We start from the raw sequence: 25167 nt of genomic DNA on the forward strand, positions 1-25167 counted from the left end.
AAAAAGCCAAAGTGCTGGAGTAACTCAGCAGGACAGGCAGCATATCTGGAGGACATGGACAGGTGACGTATCGGGACGGGACCCTTCGTCGTCACCTATTCATGTTCTAAAGAGTTGCTGCCTGACCTACTGAGTTCCAGCACTTTGTATCTTTTTTTGTAAGCAGAGGAGATTAGATGAGCTTGCCATCATGTTCAGAACAGATGTAGTGGGTAAACAGCCTGTTCTTGTGCTGTGCTGTTCTATGTGTAGAAAGGAATTGCAGATGTTGGTTTATACCAAAGATAGACACAAAGTGATGGAGTAACCCAGTGGATCAGGCTGCATCTCTGAAGAACATGGATTGGTGACGTTTTGAGTTTGGCACATTGTAGGGAAGGGGGGAAGAAAACTGGAAGAGGGAGAGGGGGCAGGACAAAGAGTAGCGGGCAACAGTTTGATCCAGTCAAGGGGGGGGGGTTGATAGACAAGGCATGAGATGAAAAAACAGAAAGGTATGAGATTAAAGGCCCGAAGGGTTGCGAATTGTGAATCTAGAGGAAGGAATGGAGGTGGAGGGGCGGGGGGGGGGGGGGGGGGGGGGGGGGGAAATAGATGTGAGTCCAGGTGAGGGACAGGGGAGGGGAGGTGGGAGATGAAAGGGGAGAGATTGGGGGGGGGGGGGTTTGTTAGAAGTTTCCTAAAATTGGAGAATTCAGTGTTGATACCAATAGGTTGTTCGATTCCCGAGCCAAACATGAGCTGTTATCTGCAGGGTGGGAAGAGCAGTCAGTGGACATTATTTTAGTCTGCTCTGTATCGCGCTCCACTGAGATACCCTAGTGCCTCGGGCCTAGCTGACCTTTCATCCCATTCCACCGGAGGTTAAAAGTAGAGAAGTATGAAAACGCACTCCTCCAGATTCAGGGACAGTTTCTTCCCATCTGTTATCAGGCAACTGAACCGTCCCACCAACAACTAGAGAGCAGTCCTGAGCTACGATTTACCTCATTGGAGACTCTCGGATCATCTTTGATCAAACTTTACTGGATTTTACCTTGCACTAAACGTTATTCACGTTATTCCCTTTATCCTGTATCTGTATTGATTCCATGTCTTGCCTTTCCGCTGACTGGATAGCACGCAACAATAGCTTTGCACTGTACCTCGGTACATGTGACAATAAACTCAACTCAACTCAAACTCAAAGGTCACAGTGAGTGATGGATTTTAATTCTATCGCTGTGCGGGAAATGGCAAAATATTTCCATGTGACGTCATAAGGGAATCTTCTCATTTTATTCTGAGGGTAAAGCATTAGATGCAAACTGTTATCTGTACACTGTGGACGGTTCGATTTCAATCATGTACAGTCTTTTCTTTGACTGAATAGCAGGCAACAAAATCTTTTCACTGTACCTCGGTACACGCGACAGTAATAAACTAAACTGAACTAAACCCGCAAATTATAAGTGATTTTAAAGGTCGAGGTTTAGCACAGATAACGACTTTTAACAATCATTATTCAAGTTCACATGAATCATTTAGTCAAGAGTGTTTAATTGCCATAAGTACCGACAATGGAACAAGAGACATATAGCATGGAAACAGTCCATTTGGCTCAACTTGCCCACACTGCCCAACATGTCCCATCTACGTTAGTCCATTCTGCTTGCGTTTGGCCCATAACCCTCTAAACCTACCCTATCCATGTACCTGCCCAAATGTTTCTTAAGCTTTGTGATGGTACTTGCCTCAACAACCTCCTCTGACAGCTCGGCACCAGTGGGACTGGTCCTTGATAATTCAGGTGGCCTTGCTGAGGCAGCGTGAGGTGCAGATGGCGTCAGTGGAAGAGAGGTGAAGTTGATATTGAGTGAAATTGACTTTGTGCTAACAAGTGCTGGTTTTCTTTCTCCAACAGTTCCTCTGCTGTCGCCTGCTGTCTTCACACAGATCGACATCCAGTACAGCGAGAAGTTTGGGGTGAGCTTTGGCACTGAGGGGGAGTCGATGATCCTGACCTGCCGAATGATCCTCACCCCCAACATCCACCGTCTCCAGCCAGAAGCAGTGTGGTACCGAGACGGTTAGTAGTCATAGGTCATACGTGATAGGAGCAGAATTATGCCATTTGACCCATTGAGTTACTCCACCACTCAATCATGGCTGATCCATCTTCCCCACCTAACCCCATTCCCCATAACCTCTGACACCTGTACTAATCCAGAATCTATCTATCTCTGCCTATAAAATATCCACTGCCTTGGCCTTCACAGCCCTCTGTGGCAAAATATTCCACAGATTCACCACCCTCTGACTAAAGAAATTCCTCCTCATCTCCTTCCTAAAGGAACGTTCTTTATTTCTGTGACTATGGCCTCTGGTCCTAGACTCTCCCGCTAGTGGAAACATCTTCTCCGCATCCACTCTATCCAGGCCTTTCACTATTCGGTAAGTTTCAATGAGGTCCCCCCCCCCCCCTCATCCTTCCAAGCTCCAGCGAGTACAGGCCCAGTGCCGTCAAAAGCTTATCATGTGTTAACCAACATATTCCTGGGATCGTTCTTATCAGTGGCTCTCGACCTGCCCTGCCGTTTGCACCACGCACATCTGCTAAAGTGAGCTGTTAGGACAGGTCAGCTCCCTGGTACTATATTTCTGTAGCTGCAGATTCCAGCCCTGTCAAGCTCTGCTCTCTGCTTCTCAGTTTCCAGTCACCTCACTGCCAGTCAGTGGAAATTTAACTCCTCCACTCATTGACCTTGAACAACCCCCTTCAGATACGAGCACGTCCTTTTTTGCAAAAAGGACGTCTGTGTCTCGGGGGGAGACCGGATAGAGGTAGATAAGATCGGGGGAGCGTAGGAAGGAACTGCAGATGCTGCTTTATGTCGAAGATAGGCACAAAATGCTGGAGTAACTCAGTGGGTCAGGCAGCATCTCTGGAGAAATGGAATAGATGATGTTTCAGGTCTGAACCCTTCTACAGACTGTAAAATCAGCAGTGGCATGGATAGAGTAGACAGTCGGAAGCTTTTTCACTGGGGCGGAGATGTCAAAGACTAGAGGGCACGGCTTTACTGTGAGAGGGGCAAAGTTTAAAGGCCAAGTCAATGGATATGTTTAAGGCGATTGAAAGGTTCTTGATTAGTAAGGGTGTCAGGGGTTATAGGGAGAAGGCAGGGGAATGGGGTTGAGAGGGAAAGATAGATCAGCCATGATTGAATGGCGGAGAGGCCTTGATCGGCCGAATAGCCTGATTTTGCTCCTAGAACAGATTAACTTATCACCTGCTGGACAAATATTATTACACAGAATGGTGGGTGCCTGGAATGTACAGGGCATTGGTGAGACCACACCTGGAGTATTGCGTACAGTTTTGGTCTCCTAATCTGAGGAAAGACATTCTTGCCATAGAGGGAGTACAGAGAAGGTTCATCAGATTGATTCCTGGGATGGCAGGACTTTCATATGAAGAAAGACTGGATAGACTCGGCTTGTACTCACTGGAATTTAGAAGATTGAGGGGGGATCTTATAGAAACTTACAAAATTCTTAAGGGGTTGGACAGGCCAGATGCAGAAAGATTGTTCCCGATGTTGGGGAAGTCCAGAACAAAGGGTCACAGTTTAAGGATAAGGGGGAAGTCTTTTAGGACCGAGATGAGAAAGTTTTTTTTCACACAGAGAGTGGTGAATCTGTGGAATTCTCTGCCACAGAGGGTAGTTGAGGCCAGTTCATTGGCTATATTTAAGAGGGAGTTAGATGTGGCCCTTATGGCTAAAGGGGTCAGGGGGTATGGAGAGAAGGCAGGTACAGGATACTGAGTTGGATGATCAGCCATGATCATATTGAATGGCGGTGTAGACTCGAAGGGCCGAATGGCCTACTCCTGCACCTATTTTCTATGTTTCTATGTGCTGCCAGGGTGGTTATTGAGCCCAATACAACAGTGCTGTTCAAGTGGCTTTTGGCTAGGCAACTGGCTATACAGGGAATGGAGTCATATGGATCACATGGAGGCAGGAGTGTATTTAACTTAGCATCATGTTCGACATGGACATTGTGGGCCGAAGGGCCTGCTCCTGTGCTGATCCATGTTCTATGTTCAAGATAAATTTGGAGCAGTGGTTTATAATGATGGGATCTTGTGTGGCAATGTTCCTTCATTGCCAATCGTTTTACATCAAATCACACAAGGGCGTTTGAATATGAGGTTCCATAGTGGTGTCGCGAGTAGAGCTGCAGCCTCGGCTCAAGCCCCAGGTTCGAGAGACCTCGGGTGCTCTCTGTGTGGAGTTTGCACGTTCTCACTGTGACCACGTGGGTTTCCTGTGGGTGCTCCCAGTTTCCAAGTTGGGAGGATAATTGGCCCTGGTAAATTGACCCCAGTGTGTGGGTGAGTGGGAGGTCATAAGTGATAGGAGTAGATTTAGGCCTTTCGGACATCGAGTCTACTCCTGCCATTCGATCATGGCTGATCTATCTCTCCCTCCTAACCCCATTCACCTGCCTTCTCCCCATAACATTTGACAGGGGGAGTTGATGAAGCAGCACAGTGGTGCAGTGGTAGAGTTGCTGCCTTACAGTGCCAGGGACCCGGGTTCGATCCTGAACTCAGGTGTTGTCTGTAAGGAATTTGTACGTTCTCCCAGTGGCCGCGTGGGTTTTCTCTGGGTGCTCCGGTTTCCTCCCACACTCCAAAGACGTGCGGGTTTGCAGGTTGATTGGCTTCTGCAAATTGTAAATTGTCCCGAGTGTATCGGATGGTGCATGTGTCGTGCAGGACTCGGTGGGCCGAAGGGCCTGTTTCCACGCTGTACCTCAACTCAACTAAACTGAATCACATAACAATAGATTTACATCTTGTGTTGCAAAGAATTATTTCAAATTTGAAATTAAAGCCATTCATACTTCTATAAAAAAAGTTAATATAATACTCTTTAATGGTTTAAGCTACAAACCTCCAGCATAGTCACTCACTGAAGGGCCACACAATGAGGCCATTCGGCCCATTGAATCTATGATGGCTCTCTCAGCGAGTTGCCAACTTGTCTCCATTCTTCTGCTATCTCCACTTTGTCCTATCAATTCTGTGCACAGTTTCATTTGAGAGTTATTATAGAGACCATTGAACAGTACAGCATAGGAGCAGGCCTTTCGGCCCACACTACCCGTGCTGAACATACTGCCCAGAATCTGCTTTCACCACCATGTAAACCCGATAATCCCCCAATCTCTGTTGGAACATCTTCACCGTGAGACTCATGGCTGAGGGGTACAGAGGACATAGAACATTATAGCGCAGGAACAGGCCTTTCGGCCCACATACTCCATGCTGAACACAATGCCAAGTTATTCAATGATTCAATTGTATTTTATTGTCACATGTAGAGTCAGAGTCATACAGCATGGAAACAGGTCCTTCGGCCCAACTTGCTTATACCGCCCAATATGCCCCATGTACACTCGTCCAACCTGCCTGCGTATGGCCCATATCCCTCTAAACCTGTCCTACCCATGTACCTGTCTAAATGTTTCTTAAACGTTACGAAAGTCCCAGCCTCAACTACCTCCTTCGGCAGCTCGTTCCATACACCCACCGCCCTTTGTGTGAAAAAGTTACCACTCATTTCCTATTAAATCTTTCCCCCCCTTCACCTTAAACCTGTGTCCTCTGGTTCTTGATTACCCTACTCTGGACAAAAGACACTGTGCATCTACCCGATCTAATCCTCTAACTCACATTTCTCACATGTACCTAGGACATGTGGCTAATCTCCGCTGTGATTCATACCCCTCCATTCCTTACACATCCATGTGTCTGCTGTCCCATCGCCCTTCCTTTTTGGCACTATCGTATCTGCCTCCACCACCATCCCTAGCAGTGCGTCCCAGGCCCCCACCACTCTGTGTAAAACCGCACATCTTCTTTAAACTTTCCCTCTCTGATCTTAAAGCTGTGCCCGCTGATCTTGGACATTTCCACACTGCTGAACACACCTTGATTTTAATTATCACTAGACAAAGTGGACCCGTTGGGCCCAAACTTCTCCTGCATTGGTGCAGCACCCCCCCCCTCCCCCCCCCCTCCACTCTCTCCTCAACCCCCCCTCCCCTCTCCCTTCTCCCCCACTCCCCCCTTTTTCCTCCCTCGCCCCCTCCCCCTCCCCTCCTTTTAAACTGAAAAATGTGAATAACTTTAAATATATAACACCGATTTCAATAAAAGTACTTGCATATTGCCCCCCACTCCCTCCTCCCAGGCCACTCCCTCCCTAGGAGATAGATTTAAACTTAAAAATGTGAATAACTTTAAAAATACAACATAAATTTCAATGAAACTTCTTCCATTAGCACCAAAGGGACAACGGTGAGTAAGGTGGGACTAAAATTGTCGTGCTATCGTGTACCGTTTTGGCTGTAGTTCAGGAACAAACAAACAAACAAACGAGAGTTTTAGTATATAGATTCCACTGTATGCACGCAAGAAACACAATTTCCCTCCAAAACCCAGACTTCTCACTTGAAGTGGAAAGCAATTACCTCGGACGTGGTTGCTATCTCGGAGAAAGAGTGTTCTTTCCAGGTAGATTTGTGCAGGAACCTTGGGGAAGAGTCTCCTGTCAAAAGGAGACTGCGGCAGTAATCTGTGCTGACATTACGTCAAACAGTATCTCATTCCACTGGGATGCTGTCCCTGGTGGTGACTGCCATCTGCTGGCAAAGTGCTGAACAGCTGGGCACTGGTGTGGAAATAAAGACCTAACTGCAGATAGACACAAAATGCTGGAGTAACTCAGCGGGACAGGCAGCATCTCCGGAGAGAGGGAACGGGTGACGTTTTGGGCCGAGACCCTTCTTCAGACTGAGGGTCAGGGGAGAGGAAGACTAGAGATATGGAAGGGTAAGGTGTGAAAACAACAGATCAAAGCGGACGATGCAAAGGAAATCCAGAATAGTTCAATGTTGGTTGAGGGGAGGGTGACAACGAAACATACAAACAATAAAATTAATCAGGAGGACAGTGAAACTAGTCAGAGAACCAGGGTAGGGGGAGGGACACCGAGAGAGGGAAACCAAGGGTCACTTGAAGTTAGAGAAATCAATCTTCGTATTCTAACTGCAGATGCTGATTAATACACAAAAGGACACAGTGCTGGAGTAACTCAGCGATCAGGCAGCATCTCTGGAGAAAATGGTAGGTGACGTTTTGGATCGAGACCCTCTTTTAGACTAGACCCGAAGCATCACCTATCCATGTTGTCCCATGCTGCTGCTTGACCCGCTGGCGCACTCCAGCACTTTGTGCCAGGTTTTTATTAAAAGTGGCATGCTTTACTTAACACATCTCCATTGAAACACACAAATCAGGTATCATTTGTCGTGTTAGTTTTCTGTGTCGAATGAATAGATATGTTGGATTTAGTTCTTATGGCAAACTATTGAAATCTTGCGTCCCTAAGTCTTTACACTTGGAAGTATTGATTGTGTAATGAGAGCTGAGGCGCAGTGAGGCAGTGGTAGAGTTGCTGTCTCACAGCACCAGAGACTCGGGTTCGATCCTAATTACGGATGCTGTCTGTATGGAGTTTGTACGTTCTCCCTGTGACCGCGTGGGTTTTCCCTGGGTGCTCCCACACTCCAAAGACATGGATGTTTATAGCTTAATTGACTTCTGTAATTTGTAAATTGTCCCTAGTGTGTCGGACAGACAGTGCTAGTGTGCGGGGTGATCGCTGGTCAGCATTGACTCAATGGGCCAAAGGGCCTGCTTCCTCACTAGATCTCTAAAGTCTATAGATCTTTCATACAATAGTGCAGTGCAGGAACAGGCCCTTCAGTTCAATATGTCCGTGCCAAACATGATGTCAGGTTAAACTAATCTCAGCCCGCACGTGATTAATATCCCTCCATTTCCTGCGTATCTGTGTGCCTATCTAAAAGCCTCTTCAATGCCACAGTGGTATCTGCCTCCACCACCACCCCTGGCAACATGTTCCAGACATCCACCACCCTCTGTGTAAAAAAAAGACATGTCCCTTCATGGTTTAACTTAATTATTTATTACCTGTTGCCACTGGTTGACAGTGTGTCTAAAGTCCCATGGTTCACTAGTACTTTATTGTCACATGTACCGAGGTACAGTGAAATTCATTTTTGTATACAATTCAGTAAAAGTCTGAAGAAGGGTCTCGACCTGAAACGTCACCCATTCCTTCTCTCCAGAGATGCTGCCTGACCCGTTGCGTTACTCCAGCTTTTTGTGTCAATCTTCAGTAAAAGTACACTATGCGTAGGCACATAGATACATCTTAGATAAGCATCTCAGTTACAGTGCAAGTGCAAGTGGTAGAGTCACCAGATTTGGCATCATATTCAAGTCCAGGTTGTTTTAAGTGTAGAAAGGAACTGCAGATGCTAGTATGTACTGAAGATAGACACAAAGTGCTGGAGTAACTCAGCGGGTCAGGCAGCATCTCTGGAGAAAAGGGATGGGTGATGTTTTGGGTCGGGTTTCTTCTGTCTGAAGGTGGGTCCTGATCCAAAACGTCACCTATTCATGTTCTCCAGAGATGCTGCCTGAGCCACTGAGTTACTCCAGCACTTTGATTTATCTTCAATTGGTGTAAGTCTAGGGTTCTTCCTTATCACTGCAAATGTTTTCTTTTGCAGATGTGGAGATAAAGAAGTCTAAATGGACTGCGATGCAGTACAAAGAAGGCACTGCCATCCTCACCTTACCTCACCTGAATAAAGATGATGAAGGCCTGTACACCCTCCGCTTGGTTACGAGAGGTGGCATTTCCCAGCACAGTGCTTATGTGTTTGTGAGAGGTAAGAGATTCAGTATCACGTGTGAAGAATATTTTACTTCAATTCCCAGTGGGTGGCAGGGCGGTGCAGCTGGTAGAGCCATCAGGTCATAAGTGATAGGAGCAGAATTAGGCCAATTGGCCCATCAAGTCCACTCCACCATTCAATCATGGCTGATCTATCTCTCCCTCCTAACCCCATCCTCCTGCCTTCTCCCCGTAACTTCAGCATCAGCGCCAGTGCCTCACAGCGCCAGAGTCCACGGGTTCCATCCTGACTACGGGTGCTGTCTGCGCAGAGTTTGCACGTTCCCTCTGTGACCTTTCTCCAGGTGCTCCGGTTTCCTCCCACGTCCCGAAGACATGCAGATTTGTGGGTTAATTGGCTTTGGTAAATTGCCCCTAGTGTGTGCGAATGGATGAGGAAGTAGGATAAGATAGAACTAGTGTGAACTAGATTGATGGTCGGCGTGGACCCACTGGGCCGAAGGGCCTGTTTCCATGCTGTATCTTTCAATCAATCCACTAGACTAGACTAGAATTCGACTAGACTTCATCTATAGACTAGACTTCAACAAAACTGACTAGACTAGACTTCAACTAGACTAGACGAGACTAGATTAGAGTAGACTTCGACTAGACTAGATCTCAATTAGACTAGACTGACTAGACTAGACTGACTAGACTAGGCCGACTGGACTTCGACTAGACTAGCCTTCGACCAGACTAGCCTTCGACCAGACTAGCGTAGCCTTGATTGGACTTTGAATAGACTAGACTAGACTAGAGTGCACTGGTGTAGACACCCATGTTGACCTTTTGTGGGCAGCGTTAGGTCCACTACACAGGAGCAATGAGCAGTGAGTGACGTTCCCTCTTCACCTTTCTTGCCCATGCAGATGCTGTTGCCCCGGTGGTGGGAGCTCCAGGAGCCCCAATGGATGCCATGTATTACGATGCCAACAAGGATTACGTCATCCTAACCTGGAAGCCGCCCAACGTCACCAAAGAGAGTCCCGTGATCGGATATTTTGTTGACAGGTACGGGTGCTGTAGTAGCAGCGAATGAGGGGGGAGCTTCATGCATTCATCCTCTTGGACGTTAGAGATACAGAATGGAAACAGGCCCTTCAGCCCACCAAGTCCATGCCAACCAATGATCACCCGTACACTAGTTCTATCCTACACACTAGGGACGATTTACAGAAGCCAATTAACCTACAAAGCTGCACGTCTTTGGAGTGTGGGAGCAAACCGGATTACCCAGAGAAAACCCACGTGGTCACATTTGGGGGAACATGCAAACACCATACAGACAGCGCCAGAGGTCAGGATCAAACCCGGGTCTTTGGCGCTGTGAGGCAGCAACTCTACCGCTGCCCCCCCGTGCTGCCCCTAATGGGCTCCCCAAGGGTGCCAAGTGCCAACCAATTTGGCGGGACCTCGGCAAAGCTTGTGGAGGATTGGGCTCGTGGGCAACCTCTTCATTTTGGACTCCCCTTTGCTTGTGATGGAGGATGGAACTTGACTGCCCGCAACCTCAGTCAGGGCGAGAGTGACAAGCCTGTGCCTCAGTCAATGACAATAGTCAAGGGTATTTAATTGTCATGTGTACCAACAATGGAACAATGACATTGTTGCAGCTTAACCATAAATAGACATACAGATAGTATACAATAATCAAACATACCATAAATGAATACTTGCAATGCTGGATAACCATAATGGGTTATGGGCGGCAGTGATAGAGTTGGTGCCTTACAGGGCTTGCAAATCCAGAGACCCAGGTTCAATCCCAACCACGGGCACTGTCTGTACGGAGTTTGTACGTTCTCCCCGTGACCGCGTGGGTTTTCTCCAAGATCTTCAGTTTCCTCCCACATTCCAAAGACATACAGGTTTGTAGGTGGAATGGCTTGGGTTTGTATACTTGGTATAAGTGTAAATTGTCCCTAGTATTTCTACAATAGAGCTAGTGTTTGAGGTGATCGCTGGTCGGTGCGGACTCGGTGGGGCCGAAGGGCCTTTTTCCGTGCTGCATCCCTAAAAACTAAATAAAACATAAAACTAATAGTCAAAAAACCAAAGTCTGCAGGAAGGAACTGCAGATGCTGGTTCACATTGAAGATGGACACAAACTGCTGGAGTAACTCAGCGGGACAGGCAGCATCTCTGGATACAAGGAATGGGTGACTTTTCGGTTCGAGACCTTTCTTCAGTCTGAAGAAGGGCCTCGACCTGAAACGTCGCCCTTTCCTTGTATCCAGAGATGCTGCCTGTCCCGCTGAAAAACAAAGTCTGCAGTGCAACCAAAGATGCAGCCCGTAGAAGATCATGGTTAGGGACCGACTTCGGGAGCTTCGACCGCCCCGATCGCGGGAGCTTCAGTCGCTGGTTGCGAGAGCTTCGATCACCCTGACTGCAGATGGTTCAACTGCCCTGACCGTGGGAGAATAAAAGAGGGAAGATTAGACTTCATTTCTTTCCATCACAGTGAGGGATGTGGAATCTGCTGTGATGGATGTTTATGTTAACTTTTCTGTAGTTGTGTGTCTTGTTGCTTTTTTTTAGTACGGCTGTATGGTAAATCGGATTTCACTGTACCTTAATTGGTACACGTGACAATAAAATATCTTTGAACCTTTGAGGTTTCCCCTCAACTTCCCGTTTCAGGCAAAACAATGGAAGTTTGTCCAACCTCCCCTTGTAATTAATATCCTCTAATCCGGGCTAGTGATGTGCAGTTTAGTTTAGTGATGCAGCGAGGAAGCAAGCCGTTCGGGCCATCACGTCCGTGCCGACCAGCGATCCCCATACATTAGCACTACCCCAGGGATAGTAGGGACAAATTTATATTAATATTTTTATACCAAGCCAATTAACCTACAAACCTGTACATCTTTGGAAAGTGGGAGGAAACTGAAGATCTCAGAGAAAACTCGTGCAGGTCACGGTGAGAACATGCAAACTCCGTACAGACAGCTCCCGCAGTCAGGATCGAACCTGGGTCTCTGGCGCTGTGAGGCAGTAAAAAACTATAGAAACATAGAAAATAGGTGCAAGAGTAGGCCATTTAGCCCTTCGAGCCAGCACCAGCATTCAATATGATCATGGCTGATCATCCAGAATCAGTACCCCATCCCTGCTTTCTTCCCATATCCCTTGATTCTGTTAGCCTTAAGAGTTATATCCAACTCTCTCTTGAAAACATCCAGTGAATTGGCCTCCACTGCCTTCTGTGGCAGAGAATTCCACAGATTCACAACTCTCTGGCTGAAAAGGTTTTCCTCATCCCATTCCTAAATGGCCTACCCCTTATTCTTAAACTGTGACCCCTGGTTCTGGAGAATTGTGGGGAATATTTTTTCCTGTATCTAGCCTGTATAATCCCTTAAGAATTTTATATGTTTCTATAAGAGCACCTCTCATCCTTCTAAATTCCAAGTGAATATAAGCCCAGTCGATGCATTTTTTCATCATATGTCGGTCCCACCATCTTGGGAATTAACCTGGTGAACCAGTAGCTCGAGCCACTGTCCCTGTCCCTGCTCAAGAGCAGATGTCTGTTGGGAAGAACCTATTCTTCAACTTGGCGGTCATGGTTTTCAGGCTCCTATACCATCTTCCCATGGTAGGACTGAAATGAGAGAGTGGCCAGGGTCATGTGTGTCTCTGCTTAGAAAATCAAGGTACTGCAGATGCAGATTCACAGCCTGAAGAAGGGTTCCCAGCCCGAAACTGTGGAGAATCTGTGGAATTCTTTGCCACAGAAGGCTGTGGAGGGCAAGTCAATGGATATTTTTAAGGCAGAGATAGATAGATTCTTGATTAGTACGGGTGTCAGTGGTTATGGGAGAAGGCAGAAAAATGGGGTTAGGAGGGAGAGATAGATCAGCCATGATTGAATGGCATAGACTGGATGGGCCGAATAGCCTAATTCTGCACCTATCACTGATGACCTTATGGTCTTATGAAATGTCGTCTATCCAAGTTCTCCAGAGATGCTGCCTGACCCGCTAAGTTATTCCTGTGCTTTGTGTTTATCCAAAGATGTCACTTTGCTGTCAGAGTTAACGGTAACTTTCCACTACAAGATCTTCCTTGAGCAGGTTGTCAGCTTGGTGTCTGTGGTAGAGTTGCTGGAGAACCTTCTCCTTGTTTTTGCAGATGTGAAGTTGACTCGGACAACTGGATCCAGTGTAACGACGCTCCGGTTAAAATCTGCAAGTATCCGGTGACCGGCCTGTTTGAAGGGCGTTCCTACATCTTCCGTGTGCGAGCTGTGAACAAGTGCGGGATCAGCAAACCTTCCAGGGTCACGGATGCCGTGACAGCCTTTGACCCGGCTGACTTTGCAAGGCTTCAGAGTGAGTACCTCGCGTTTACGGGCAATGTTAATGCTGGACTTTACCTCATCTCAGTCAGAAGCATTAACAAAGTAGCGTGGGAAGGAACTGCAGATGCTGGCTTACACCGGCGATAGACACACAGCGGGTCAGGCAGCATCTCTGGAGAGAAGGAATACGTAACGCTTCGGGTCGAGACCCTTCTTCAGGCCGAGAGTCTGGGGAAAGGGAAACGTGAGATATAGAAGATATAAATATAGAACAAATATGATCATGGGCCTTGGTGAGACCGCACCTGGAGTATTGTGTGCAGTTTTGGTCTCCTAATCTGAGGAAAGACGTTCTAGCCTTAGAGGGAGTACAGAGAAGGTTCACTAGATTGATCCCTGGGATGGCGGGACTTACAGATGAAGAAAGACTGGATAGACTGGGCTTGTACTCGCTGGAATTTAGAAGACTGAGGGGGGATCTTATAGAAACATATAAAATTCTAAAGGGGTTGGAGAGGCTAGATGCGGGAAGATTGTTCCCGATGTTGGGGAAGTCCAGAACCAGGGGTCACAGCTTAAGGATAAGGGGGAAGTCTTTTAGGACCGAGATGAGAAAACATTTCTTCACACAGAGAGTGGTGAGTCTGTGGAATTCTCTGCCACAGAAGGTAGTTGAGGCCAGTTCATTGGCTATATTTAAGAGGGAGTTAGATGTGGCCCTTGTGGCTAAAGGGATCAGGGGGTATGGAGAGAAGGTAGGTACAGGTTACTGAGCTGGATGATCAGCCATGATCATATTGAATGGCGGTGTAGGTTCGAAGGGCCGAATGGCCTACTCCTGCACCTATTTTCTATGTTTCTAAATGAATGAAAGATATGCAAAAAGTAACGATGATGAAGGAAAGCCGGAGCCCACAATGGTCCATTGTTGGCTGTGGGTGAGGTGATAATGAGTTATACAGACAGTGAAACACAACAGGACGACAGTGAAACTAGTACGATGACTGGGGAGAGGGAAGGACCGAGAGAGGAGGGATGCAAGGGGTTACTTGAAGTTAGAGAAATTGTTATGGGTCTGAAGTATCCCAGACACTGGCTCTATCAGAACTACAGAGTGATGTCCTTCAGAGACATTTGGACAGGTACATGGATAGGAAAAGGCAGCAGAGTGGTGCAGCGGTAGAGCACCAGAGACCCTGGTTCGATCCTGACTACGGGTGCTGTCCGTACAGAGTTTGTAAGTTCTCCCAGTGGCCGCGATGGTTTTCTCCGGGTGCTCCGGTTTCCTCCCAAAGATGTGCAGGTTTGTAGGTTGATTGGCTTCTGTAAATTGCCCTTCGGTGAGCCGATGGGCCTGTTTCCACAAGGTATTACTAAACTAAACTAAAGGATTAGAGGGATATGGGCCAAACGCTGGCAGGTGTGACTAGTGTAGATGGAGCATGTTGGTCAGCATGGGCAAGTTAGGCCAAAGGGACTGTTTCCATGACGTACGTCTTGAGAACTCGATGACACTCTGCCTCTATGTCCACAAACTTTCCCCCGTGCGGGTAATGGAACACAGGATGTACAAAGTACACCATGGAACACCATGATGTACTTTCATCTCAGTGATTCCACTTTCTCATCCATACTAGGGTCAATTCTACAGGGGCCAATTAACGTACAAACCACGTCTTTGGAATGTGGGAGGAAACCCATGCAGTCAACGTGTGACAACGTGGAAACTCTGTACAGACAGCACCCGTAGTCAGGATTGAACCTGGGCCTCTGGCACCGTGAGGCAGTAACTCTACCACTGCACCACCGTGCCACCCCAGTGTTGGGTCGGGAATTTGCTGCTCACTTTCCTCCTCTACCTCGTCTCCAGAACTATGCCTGATCACGAGAGGAAAAAGTACTGTCCTTGGTCCATTACAGGAAAATTAAAAGACTTTTGTAAAAATAAGATACCAAGAATACCATTGGAATTTTGTTCGGACATTTTGTTTTTTTGTCTTTATTGTCGAGGTTCTTGATTATTTTTGCTTCTCATTTGTTACTGGGCAACCTTTATATTTTGAGGGTAGACGCAAAGAGCTGGAGTAACTCAGTGGGTCAGACGGCATCTCTGGAGAAAAGGAATAGGTGACATTTTGGGTCGAGACCCTTCTTCAGACTTTCTTCTTTATATTTTGTTGTTTCTTTCCTTAGCCATTCATTTTGATGCAAGCAGACAGATTGTTATCTCCCAGGATGACCTGGAAGGTAAATTCCATTCCAAATATTATTTTTGTGCGTTTTACCTGTACATTGTAGTAAATGTTGTGTGACTGTGCATGAATGTTGTGTGATCACATGAATCTTTAAACTTTAGACTTTGGAGATACAACGCGGAAACAGGCCCGTCGGCTCACCAAGGCCGTGCCGACCAGCGATCACCCTGTACACTAGCATCCTACACACTAGGATTACAATTTACAATTTACAGAAGCCAATTAACCGACAAACCTGCACATCTTTGCAATGAAGGAGGAAAAACAGAGCACTCATTTCCTCACCTGTTCCAATCTTCAATAGCATCAACAAATTCAGAATTTATACTTTGGATTCCAGAGTTGGCATAAACTGTGACTAACATTGATCCCAGATTGAGACTAGTCGTGTCTTAGTTTTCACCTCTGGCCGCTCTTGTCCCCTGTGCTCTGCACTTTGTCATCAACCTACACACTAATGGGTGTAGCTTCATGAAAGTTTCTGCATTTACTTGTTTAGACGTTGGAGAAACAGCCTGGAAACAGGCCTTTCGGCCCACCAAGTCCGTGCCCGCCAGCGATCATCCCGTACGCTAGTACTATCCTACACACTTGGGACGATTTACAATTTACAGAAGCCAATTAACCTGCAAACCTGCACGTCTTTGGAGCGTGTGAGGAAACCGGAGCACCCGGAGAAAACCCACGCAGGTCACGGGGAGAACGTACAAACTCCGTACAGACAGCACCCGTAGTCTGGATCGAACCTGGGTCTTGGCGCTGTGAGGCAGCAACTCTACCGCTGTGCCACCCTGAATCTCTGCTTCTCATTGTGAGGGTTAACCTTTTCTTTGCCAGTGTATTTTAGAACCTAATCATTCTTTTACATTGGGGTATATTTTAGCTTGGTGTTAATGTATAACACCGAGAGTAGTCAGTGGCCAGCCTTGTATCCAGTTACTTTTGTTACCACTGCAGCATGTAGAAATAAAAATCATTAGAGTTGGAAGACAAGCTGCTGGCTTGAATTCAAATTTCCCCGGTGTGGGACGAATAAAGGAATATATTATTATTATTAAAGTTAAAATTTCTCCCAACATGTAAGGGGTCGTGCAGCTGATAGAGCTGCAGACCCAGAGCTCCAGGGCTGTGGGTTTTATCTCGACCCCATGATTAAATTCCACAATACTCTGGCAAAGAAAAGCTTACAAACCGTGTAGCAGAGATTCAGGGAGACACGGTGGCGCAGCGATAAAATTGCTGCCTCACAGCGCCAGAGGCCCGGGTGTGATCCTGACAATGGCCGCTGTCTGTATGGAGTCCGTACGTTCTCCCTGTGACCACATGGGTTTTGTCCAGGTGCTCCGGTTTTCTCCCACACTCCAAAAGACGTGCAGGTTTGTAGGTTAATTGGCGTCGGTATACATTTTGAATTGCCCCTAGTTTGTAGGATAGCGCTAGTATACCGGATAATCGCAGGTCGGCAGTATCTCTAAAGTCCCCACTGTACCTCTAAAGACTGAAGACTAAATCTTCTTTCACAAGTGCAGCAGTGTTTCTTTGGAGATGGTGCTTTTGCTCCCATGCACTTAATCTTTCTTGGCCTTTCAATGATTCATGATACTTTATTGTCAAATAGAGTCCGAGAGCCTGGAAACAGGCCCTTCGGCCTAACTTGCTGACACCGGCTACCGTACCCCATCTGCACGAGTCCCACCTGCCTGCGTTTGGCCCATATCACTTTAAACATGTTCTATCCATGTCCCTGCCTAACTGTTTCTTAAACATTGTGATAGTCCCTGCCTCAACTACCTCCTCTGGCAGTTTGTTCCATACACCCACCACACTTTGTGTGAAAATGTTACCTCTCAGATTCCTAATAAATCTTTCAACCCCCCACCCCCCTCACCTTAAACCTACATTCTCTGATTCTTAAATTCTAGGTAGAGTGAAATTCTTTGTTTTTGCATCCCATCTGGGTAAAATATATGGCACACCTCATCCGACCAGTACCTAGGTAGAAGTTAGAATGTTATTAACAGTGCCCTGTTTTTCTTTTTCTCTCCCCCCCTCACTCCTCTCCTCCCCCCCCTCTCCTCTCCCCCCCTCTCCTCTCCCCCCCTCCTCTCCCCCCCTCCTCTCCCCCCCTCCCCCTCCTCTCCCCCCCTCCCCCTCCTCTCCCCCTCCTCTCCCCCTCCTTTCCCCCCCTCCTCCCCCACCTCCTCCCCCCCACTTCCCCCCCACCTCCCTCCTCCTCTCCCTCTCCTCCCCCTCCTCTCTCTCCCCCTCTCCTCTCCCCTCTCCTCTCCTCTCCCCTCTCCTCTCCCCCCCCTCTCCTCTCCCCCCCCCCTCCTCTCCCCCCTCCTCTCTCCCCTCTCCTCCTCCTCCCCCCCTCCCACAGCGGATGTGAAGATCCCAGGATTCCCCACAAATGTCCATGCTGCCGAGACCTGCCAGAACTACATTGTGCTCAGCTGGGAGCCCCCCGATCCCCGTGGCAGGGGGACGCTCAAGTACTACGTTGAAAAGGTATGGAGAAACAAAGATGGGAGATGAAGAGATGGAGATGAGAAAAGACCAGGGTCAATCAGGGTCGTTCATAAACAACCTCAGACAGCGGGTCAGGCAGCCTGAAGAAGGGTCCCGACATAAAACGTCATACATTGTTTCTCCCCAGAGATGCTGCCTAACCTATGTCCATTAGCTATTCACATAAGCAAGGATAAAATTAAGCCCCGATGAGCTGGCATGTTCTGAATGGGCCGAACGGCCTCTTCATTGCTGTTTACTCTGTGCGAGATTGAGGAAATGGGAACATAGTCAACACAAATAGTTAACGACACAAAGTGTTGCGTCTCAGGAGTGTTACTCAAAGGCAGCAGCTGGACCCTACTGCACTGTTTCAGCTGCAGATCAAGTAACAAAAGCACTGCTTGTTCCTAAAACTTTCGTCCCCGTTTTCTCTCCACGGATGTAATACATTTGTGGGATTCACGTAGGAAGAGTGTAAAATGGGTGTGTGCGGACCTGTTGGGTCAAAGGCCCGTTTCCATTGCTTTAATATTTTATCTTCTGTATTTTCCCTTCAGATACGGTGCAATTGATCTCCTTATCAGGCATCAAGCGGTCAGTGTTGTTAGTGACAGGGATAAAAACCACAAGAAACAAATGACAACATTGATAACTTGCACATTCTTTAGGTTCCTTGTAAGCAAATTCTCCTGACTAACTCCTATATTGTAGGCAAACCAACCTGAGATTTGGGGCGGCACGGTGGCGCAGTGGTTGAGCTGTTGCCTTGCAGCGCCAGGGTCCCGGGTTCTATCCCGAATACGGGTGCCGTCTGTACGGAGTTTGTACATTTCCCCTGTGACTGCGTGAGCTTTCTCCAGGTGCTCTAGTTTCCTTCCACGCTCCAAAGATGTACACGCTTGTAGGTTAATTAGCTTCTGTAAATTATCCCCTGGGTGTAGGATAGACCTAGTGTACAGGTCATTTCGGTCACAGCACAAATTCGGTGGGTCGAAGGGCCTGTTTCCACGCTGTATTTCTAATCTAACATATATAACTTAAAAGTTCTCTAGTCATAGAGCACCCTTTAGTCTTTAGAGATACAGTAAGGACACAGGCCCTTCAGCCCACCGAGATGATGCCGACCAGTGATATGCACTACCCTACACACTAGGGACAATTTACAGTTTACTGAAGCCAATTAACCTACAAACCTGCACGTCTTTGGATTGTGAGAGGAGACCTGAGCACCCGGAGAAAACCCACGCAGTAACAGGGAGAATGTATGAACTCCGTACAGACAGCGCCAGTAGTCAGGATCGAACCCGGGTCTCTGGCGCTGCGAGGCAGCAACTCTACTGTTGCACCACTGTGCTGATCCCGATTGGTTAGTAAGATTGCAGACAATACCGGAGTTGCGGATGGCTGTCAAAGCATATGGTGGGATAGAGACCAGCTGTAGAAAAGGGCAGACAGCATTTAGTCAGAGCAAGTGAGGTGAGATGCTGCACTTTGGAAGGTCGAATGCAAAGGGAGAGTTACAGTTAATGGCAGGACCCTTAACGCATTGATATGCCTCACAGCAAGTCTACCGCTGCACCACCGATCTGCCCAAACTTTTAAGGGTGTAACCAGACTAATTTCCACGACGGTCCTCGTTTCCCTTTCAGACAGCGGCCGGCAGCACCTCCTGGCAACGGGTCAACATGGAGATCGCAGCAAGCTCGCCACGCCTTGCTATATTTGACCTGGTCGAAGGAAACTCCTACGAATTCCGTGTCTTTGCGGTGAACAAGTTTGGAATGAGCCAGCCGTCAGAGGTCACCGGGCCCATCATGGTCCGGGATCGCATCGGTAATTGTTTTTGTGCAGTATACAGTCACTCTTCATTCAAGATCGCTCGTTGCAAGCTTCATCTCTTGTGTGTCCTACAGAATATATGTCACACTCCTATCAGGAATTAGGTACTTTGTTACTTGAAGGTGGCGTCACAGGTAGATAGGGTGATCAAAAAGGCACCTTGGCCTTCGTTAGTCAGAGTGTTGAGTACCTTGTCAACAGTATTGTCAGCTGTGAATTAGTGATCAGATAATGACAATACAGAGCTCACCCACTATCTCTCTGAGCATCACTGCAGCCCTGCTTCAAATACAAACTAAACACAACTCTCCACTCTGTGCTTGAAAGTGACGTCACGGGTACATAGGGTGGTTATTTTGGCACATTGGCCTTCATCAGTCAGAGTACTGAGTATGGAAGATGGAACGTCATGTTGCAGTTATATAAGACGTCAGTGAGGCCACAATAGACAATAGACAATAGGTGCAGGAGGAGGCCATTCGGCCCTTCGAGCCAGCACCGCCATTCAATGTGATCATGGCTGATCATTCTCATTTAGAGTATTGTGTTCAGTTCTGGGCACCATGTACAGGAAAGATGTTGTCAAGCTGGAATGGGTACAGAGAAAATTCACGAGGATGTTGCCAGGACTCAAGGGCCTGAGCTATCGGGAGAGGTTGAGCAGACTGGGACTCTATTCTTTGCAGCACAAGAGGATGAGGGGTGATCTTATAGAGGTGTACACAATCATCAGGTAGATGCACAGAGTCTCTTGCCCAATCGAGAACCAGAGGACATGGGTTTAAGGTGAAGGGGGAAAGATTTAAAGGGAACCTGAGGGGTAGCTTTTACACACATAGGGTGGTGGGTGTATGGAACAAGATGCCAGAGGAGGTAGTTGCAAATTTTAAAAAGCAATTCGACAGGTACATACATTATGTGGGTTTAGAGGGATATGAGTCAAGCGCAGGCAGGTGGGACTGGTGTCAATGGGACATGTTGGTCGGTGTGGGCAAGTTGGGCCAAAGGGCCTGTTTCCAAGCTCTATGAATGGAAACACATTGTCTGTGCTGAACATAATGCCAAGGCCAGCATGTTCTTGATGTTAAGCGCTGTTTTCTCCGAAGATTGAGGAAAGGGGTGCATAGTCTTTACAAATAGTTTTAAAAAAGGGTTTGCAAAGCCAATTGTCAAGAGCATGAATGATCTTTTGCCTCAGCACCACTTTCTATCACTGATGTCGCATCCCTTGATTCCCATAAGGTTTTGCCAAGCACTGTGAACAGTGGGTGATACAGCTGGTAGAGTTCTCCATGGAACCGCGTGGGTTTCCTCCGGGTGCTCTGCTTTCCTCCCACACTCCAAAGACATGTGGCTTTGTAGGATAATTGTCCCTCTGTATATTGCCCCTAGTGTGCAGGGAGTGGATGAGAAAGTGGGAAAACATAGAACTAGTGAGAACAGGTGATTGATGGTCGGAGTGGACTCGCCTGTTTCTAATACTGTATCTCTAAACTAAACCAAACTAAACTCTGTCTAGAAATAACTCATTGACGAGCCTCCGTCAGCCTTTCGGTTAGACGACCCTGAAGATTCACAACTCCAGCACGTTGTGTACTTTCGGTTAGAGGATCCTGAAGATTCACAACTCCAGCACTTTGTGTACTTTCGGCTGATGGTTGATGAGAAGCTAAATTTTCCAGCGTTTTATCAAAGAATGATTATTGCATTTTTCAGTTATGTGACTCATGACGTCGAATGTCACCTTTTAATACAAATATGTCACCCTCTTCCTTTTCTAACCTTGAATTCTGTGTTTAGTGTAGGCACAAGAAACTGTAGATGCTAGTTTACTAAGAGGGCGACACAAAGAACTGGAGTAATTCACCTGGTCAGATTTCGGATCGGAACCCTTCAATAGATAGGCGACGTTTCGGGTCAGGACCCTTCTAAGGATAGATGACATTTTGTTCCGTTTAGTTTAGAGATATAGCGTGGAAATAGACAATAGGTGCAGGAGTAGGCCATTTGGCCCTTCGAGCCAGCACCACCATTCAATGTGATCATGGCTGATCAAACAAGCCCTTTGGCCCACCGAGTCCGTGCCGATCAGCGATTCCTGCACACTAACACCATCCTACACATACCAGGGACAAATTTACAATTTTACCAAGCCACCTAACCTACAAACCTGTATTTCTGGTGTGTGGGAGGAGACCGGAGCTCCTGGAGAAAAAACGCATATGGTCACAGGGAGAACGTACAAACTCGATACAAATAGCACCCGTAGTCAGGATTGAACCCGGGTCTCTGGCACTGTGAGGCAGCAACGCCACTGTGCCACCCTTTGGGTCTGAACCCTTCCATGGAGAGGTGGCTTTTGGAGTTAGGAAGGTGAAGTTTCGAGTCATCCATGTTCTCCAGAGATGCTGCCTGACTCTCTGAGTTACTCCAGCACTCTGTGAAACGTCACCTCTCGGTGTTCTCCAGAGATGCTGCCTGACTGAGTTACTCCAGCACTCTGTGAAACATCACCTATCCATGTTCTCCACAGATGCTGCCTGACTCTCTGAGTTAATCCAGCACTCTGTGAAACATCACCTATCCATGTTCTCCACAGATGCTGCCTGACTTTCTGAGTTAATCCAGCACTCTGTGAAATGTCACCAATCCGTGTTCTCCACAGATGTTGCCTGACAAAGTTACTCCAGCACTCTGTGAAACGTCACCTATCCGTGTTCTCCAGAGATGGTGCCTGACCCGCTGAGTTACTCCAGCACTCTGTGAAACGTCACCAATCCGTGTTCTCCAGAGATGCTGCCTGACTAAGTTACTCCAGCACTCTGTGAAACGTCACCAATCCGTGTTCTCCACAGATGCTGCCTGACTGAGTTACTCCAGCACTCTGTGAAACGTCACCTATCCGTGTTCTCCAGAGATGCTGCCTGACTAAGTTACTCCAGCACTCTGTGAAACATCACCTATCCGTGTTCTCCAGAGATGCTGCCTGACTCTGAGTTACTCCAGCATTTTTGTGTAACCCATCTGAAAGTGACCTTTCTTTGATGTTTGTGCTCTCTTTTTTTAACCTTTTCCAGAGATCCCATCTCCACCCGTGTCCGTTCGGTGTGCGAGGAACACAAAGCATTCGGTGGTGGTGCAGTGGGTGGCACCGAAGAATGCTACTGAGCTCATCGGCTACTACATCGATTCCTGCCTGTTGGGAACTGATGACTGGCAGCCCTGCAACCACAAGCCCGTGAAATACACAAGGTCACTCTTAACTCATTATCACTTTGCCCACAGCCAGCAGTGGGCTCCACCTTTCCAAGATCATCATTCTTTTTTTGCATATCTTCCATTCCTTTGTTCTGTATCTCTCTATATCACCTTCTATATCTCTCGTTTCCCTCTCCCCTGACTCTCAGCCTGAAGGAGGGTCTTGACCGGAAGTGTCACTTATTCCTTTTCTTCAGAGATGCTGCCTGACCAGCTGAGTAACTCCAACTTTTTGTGTCATTCATACCAATCCTTGCCTTCGATTAACACCGATTCTCTGGCACCCTTGGTTCCAGAGCCTTGCCGGTCTATCCGTTTTGCCGGGCCAACAGAGGTTGCGACCCCCGAGAGGGGTCATAGAGTCATACAGTGTGGAAACAGGCCCTTCAGCCCAACTTGCGCACACCGACCAACATGTCCCATCTACACCAGTCTCACTTGCCTGCATTTGGCCCATAGCCCTTGAAACCTGCCCTATCCATGTAACTGTCCAACTGTTTCTTAAACATTGCAATAGCACCTGCCTCAACTACCTCCTTGGCAGCTTGTTCCATACACCCACCACCCTTTGTGTGGAAAAGTTACCCCTCAAGTTCCTATTAAATCTTTCCCTCCTCACCTTAAACCTATGTCCTCTGGTTCTTGATTCCCCTACTCTGGGAAGAGATTCTGTGCATTTACCTGATCTATTCCTCTCTTGATTCCTCTCATTCCCCTGTGCTCCAAGGAATAGAGTCCTAGCCCGCTTAACCTCCATGACCGAACGGTACTGGAACGGTCTGCCTAGATATCGGGGGAAGCCAAGATACTAGCTCTCAAAGTCGGTCTCTGAAGTTGGCGGTGGGAACGTATCTGCTGGTTCTGGCCGGGCCAGAGTTCCAGAGCCCTGGCCGCAGGGCGCAAATTCGACCCGCCAATTGGCCGCAGTGGTCCCGATGAGATCGAGATCAACGCCTCACCCGGCCTAGGCACCACTTTTTCGGGGGGACTTTTGGGGGGAATTTCAAGTGCGCTCTCGTAATTGTGTCCGGATTAAAGGACGTGTAAGACTTCCAGCCAATCCACTCACTCACTGCTCAGACCGCTGCTGACTTTCGTGTTAACTGCTCTGCTGACCTTCGTGTTAACTGTCCAAGGCTGTCCCTGGGCGGGCTTTTTATTAGTTCCCGCACTGTGTCGTTGATCTTTCTCTGCTTCCTTCCCTCTAGGTTCGTTGTTCATGGTCTGAAGAACGGGCAGAAGTACATTTTCCGCGTGAAGGCTGTAAACGCCGTGGGAGTCAGCGAAGTATCTCAGGAGTCCGAGCCCATTGTTGTCCAAGCAGCCCTTAGTAAGTGTCCGCTTATGACTCTTACACAGTCATATGTTGCTAGTCTGGGCCAAGTGGGCAAATGATGATCGGGATGTAGTCAAAGAACAGGGATTCAATGCTATTTTTGTGGAACTATTTTAGAGATGTATAAAATCATGAGGGAATAGATAGGGTCAGTGCACCGAGGAGAAGGCTTTAATAACAGAGCTTTATTTGTCGTTCGGCACCGAAGTACCGAACGAAACTACATAGCAGTCATAGAAAAAAAGAACACAAGACACATGACCCCAACACAAACGTCCATCACAGTGACTCCAAACACCCCCTCACTGTGATGGAGACAACAAAACTTCCACTCTCTTCCCCACGCCCACGGACAGACAGCTCGTCCCCGACCGACCCGCACAGTCCCCGCACCGGGCGCTGAAACGTCCCGCGGCCGAACCGGGCGATGAAAGGCCCGCGACCAAGCCTTGCGCAGCTAAGTCCAGTGGCCGAGCCGCACCGGGCGATGTAAAGTCCCGTGGTCGAGCCGCACCAGTGATGTTAAGTCCCGCAGCCGAGCTGCACCGGGCGATGTTAAGTCCCGCAGTCGAGCCGCACCAGCGATGTAAAGTCCCGCAGCCGAGCCGCACCGGGCGATGTTAAGTCCCGCGGCCAAGCCGCACCGGGCGATGTAAAGTCCCGCAGCCGAGCCGCACCGGGCGATGTTAAGTCCCGCGGCCAAGCCGCACCGGGCGATGTTAAGTCCAGCGGCCAAGCCGCACCGGGCGATGTAAAGTCCAGCGGCCAAGCCGCACCGGGCGATGTTAGGCCCCGCAGCCGAGCCGCACCCCGCGCCGTGAGGAAGAGAAAAGT

General features: G+C 48.0%; 1 protein-coding gene across 1 annotated transcript in view; it reads left to right on the top strand.

Annotated features, from left to right (window-relative positions):
- The window catches only part of LOC144593398 (myomesin-2-like), a 114419-nt gene that overhangs the window by 39085 nt on the left and 50167 nt on the right, over positions 1–25167 (top strand). The window contains 9 exon segments of the mRNA XM_078398902.1: positions 1904–2068; positions 8659–8820; positions 9698–9839; positions 12966–13165; positions 15328–15381; positions 17770–17897; positions 19550–19733; positions 22817–22991; positions 24206–24327. Coding sequence (XP_078255028.1) covers positions 1904–2068; positions 8659–8820; positions 9698–9839; positions 12966–13165; positions 15328–15381; positions 17770–17897; positions 19550–19733; positions 22817–22991; positions 24206–24327 — 1332 coding nt within the window.

The sequence above is a fragment of the Rhinoraja longicauda genome, chromosome 5, assembly GCF_053455715.1.
Source record: "Rhinoraja longicauda isolate Sanriku21f chromosome 5, sRhiLon1.1, whole genome shotgun sequence".
NCBI classification, from domain to species: Eukaryota; Metazoa; Chordata; class Chondrichthyes; order Rajiformes; family Arhynchobatidae; genus Rhinoraja; species Rhinoraja longicauda.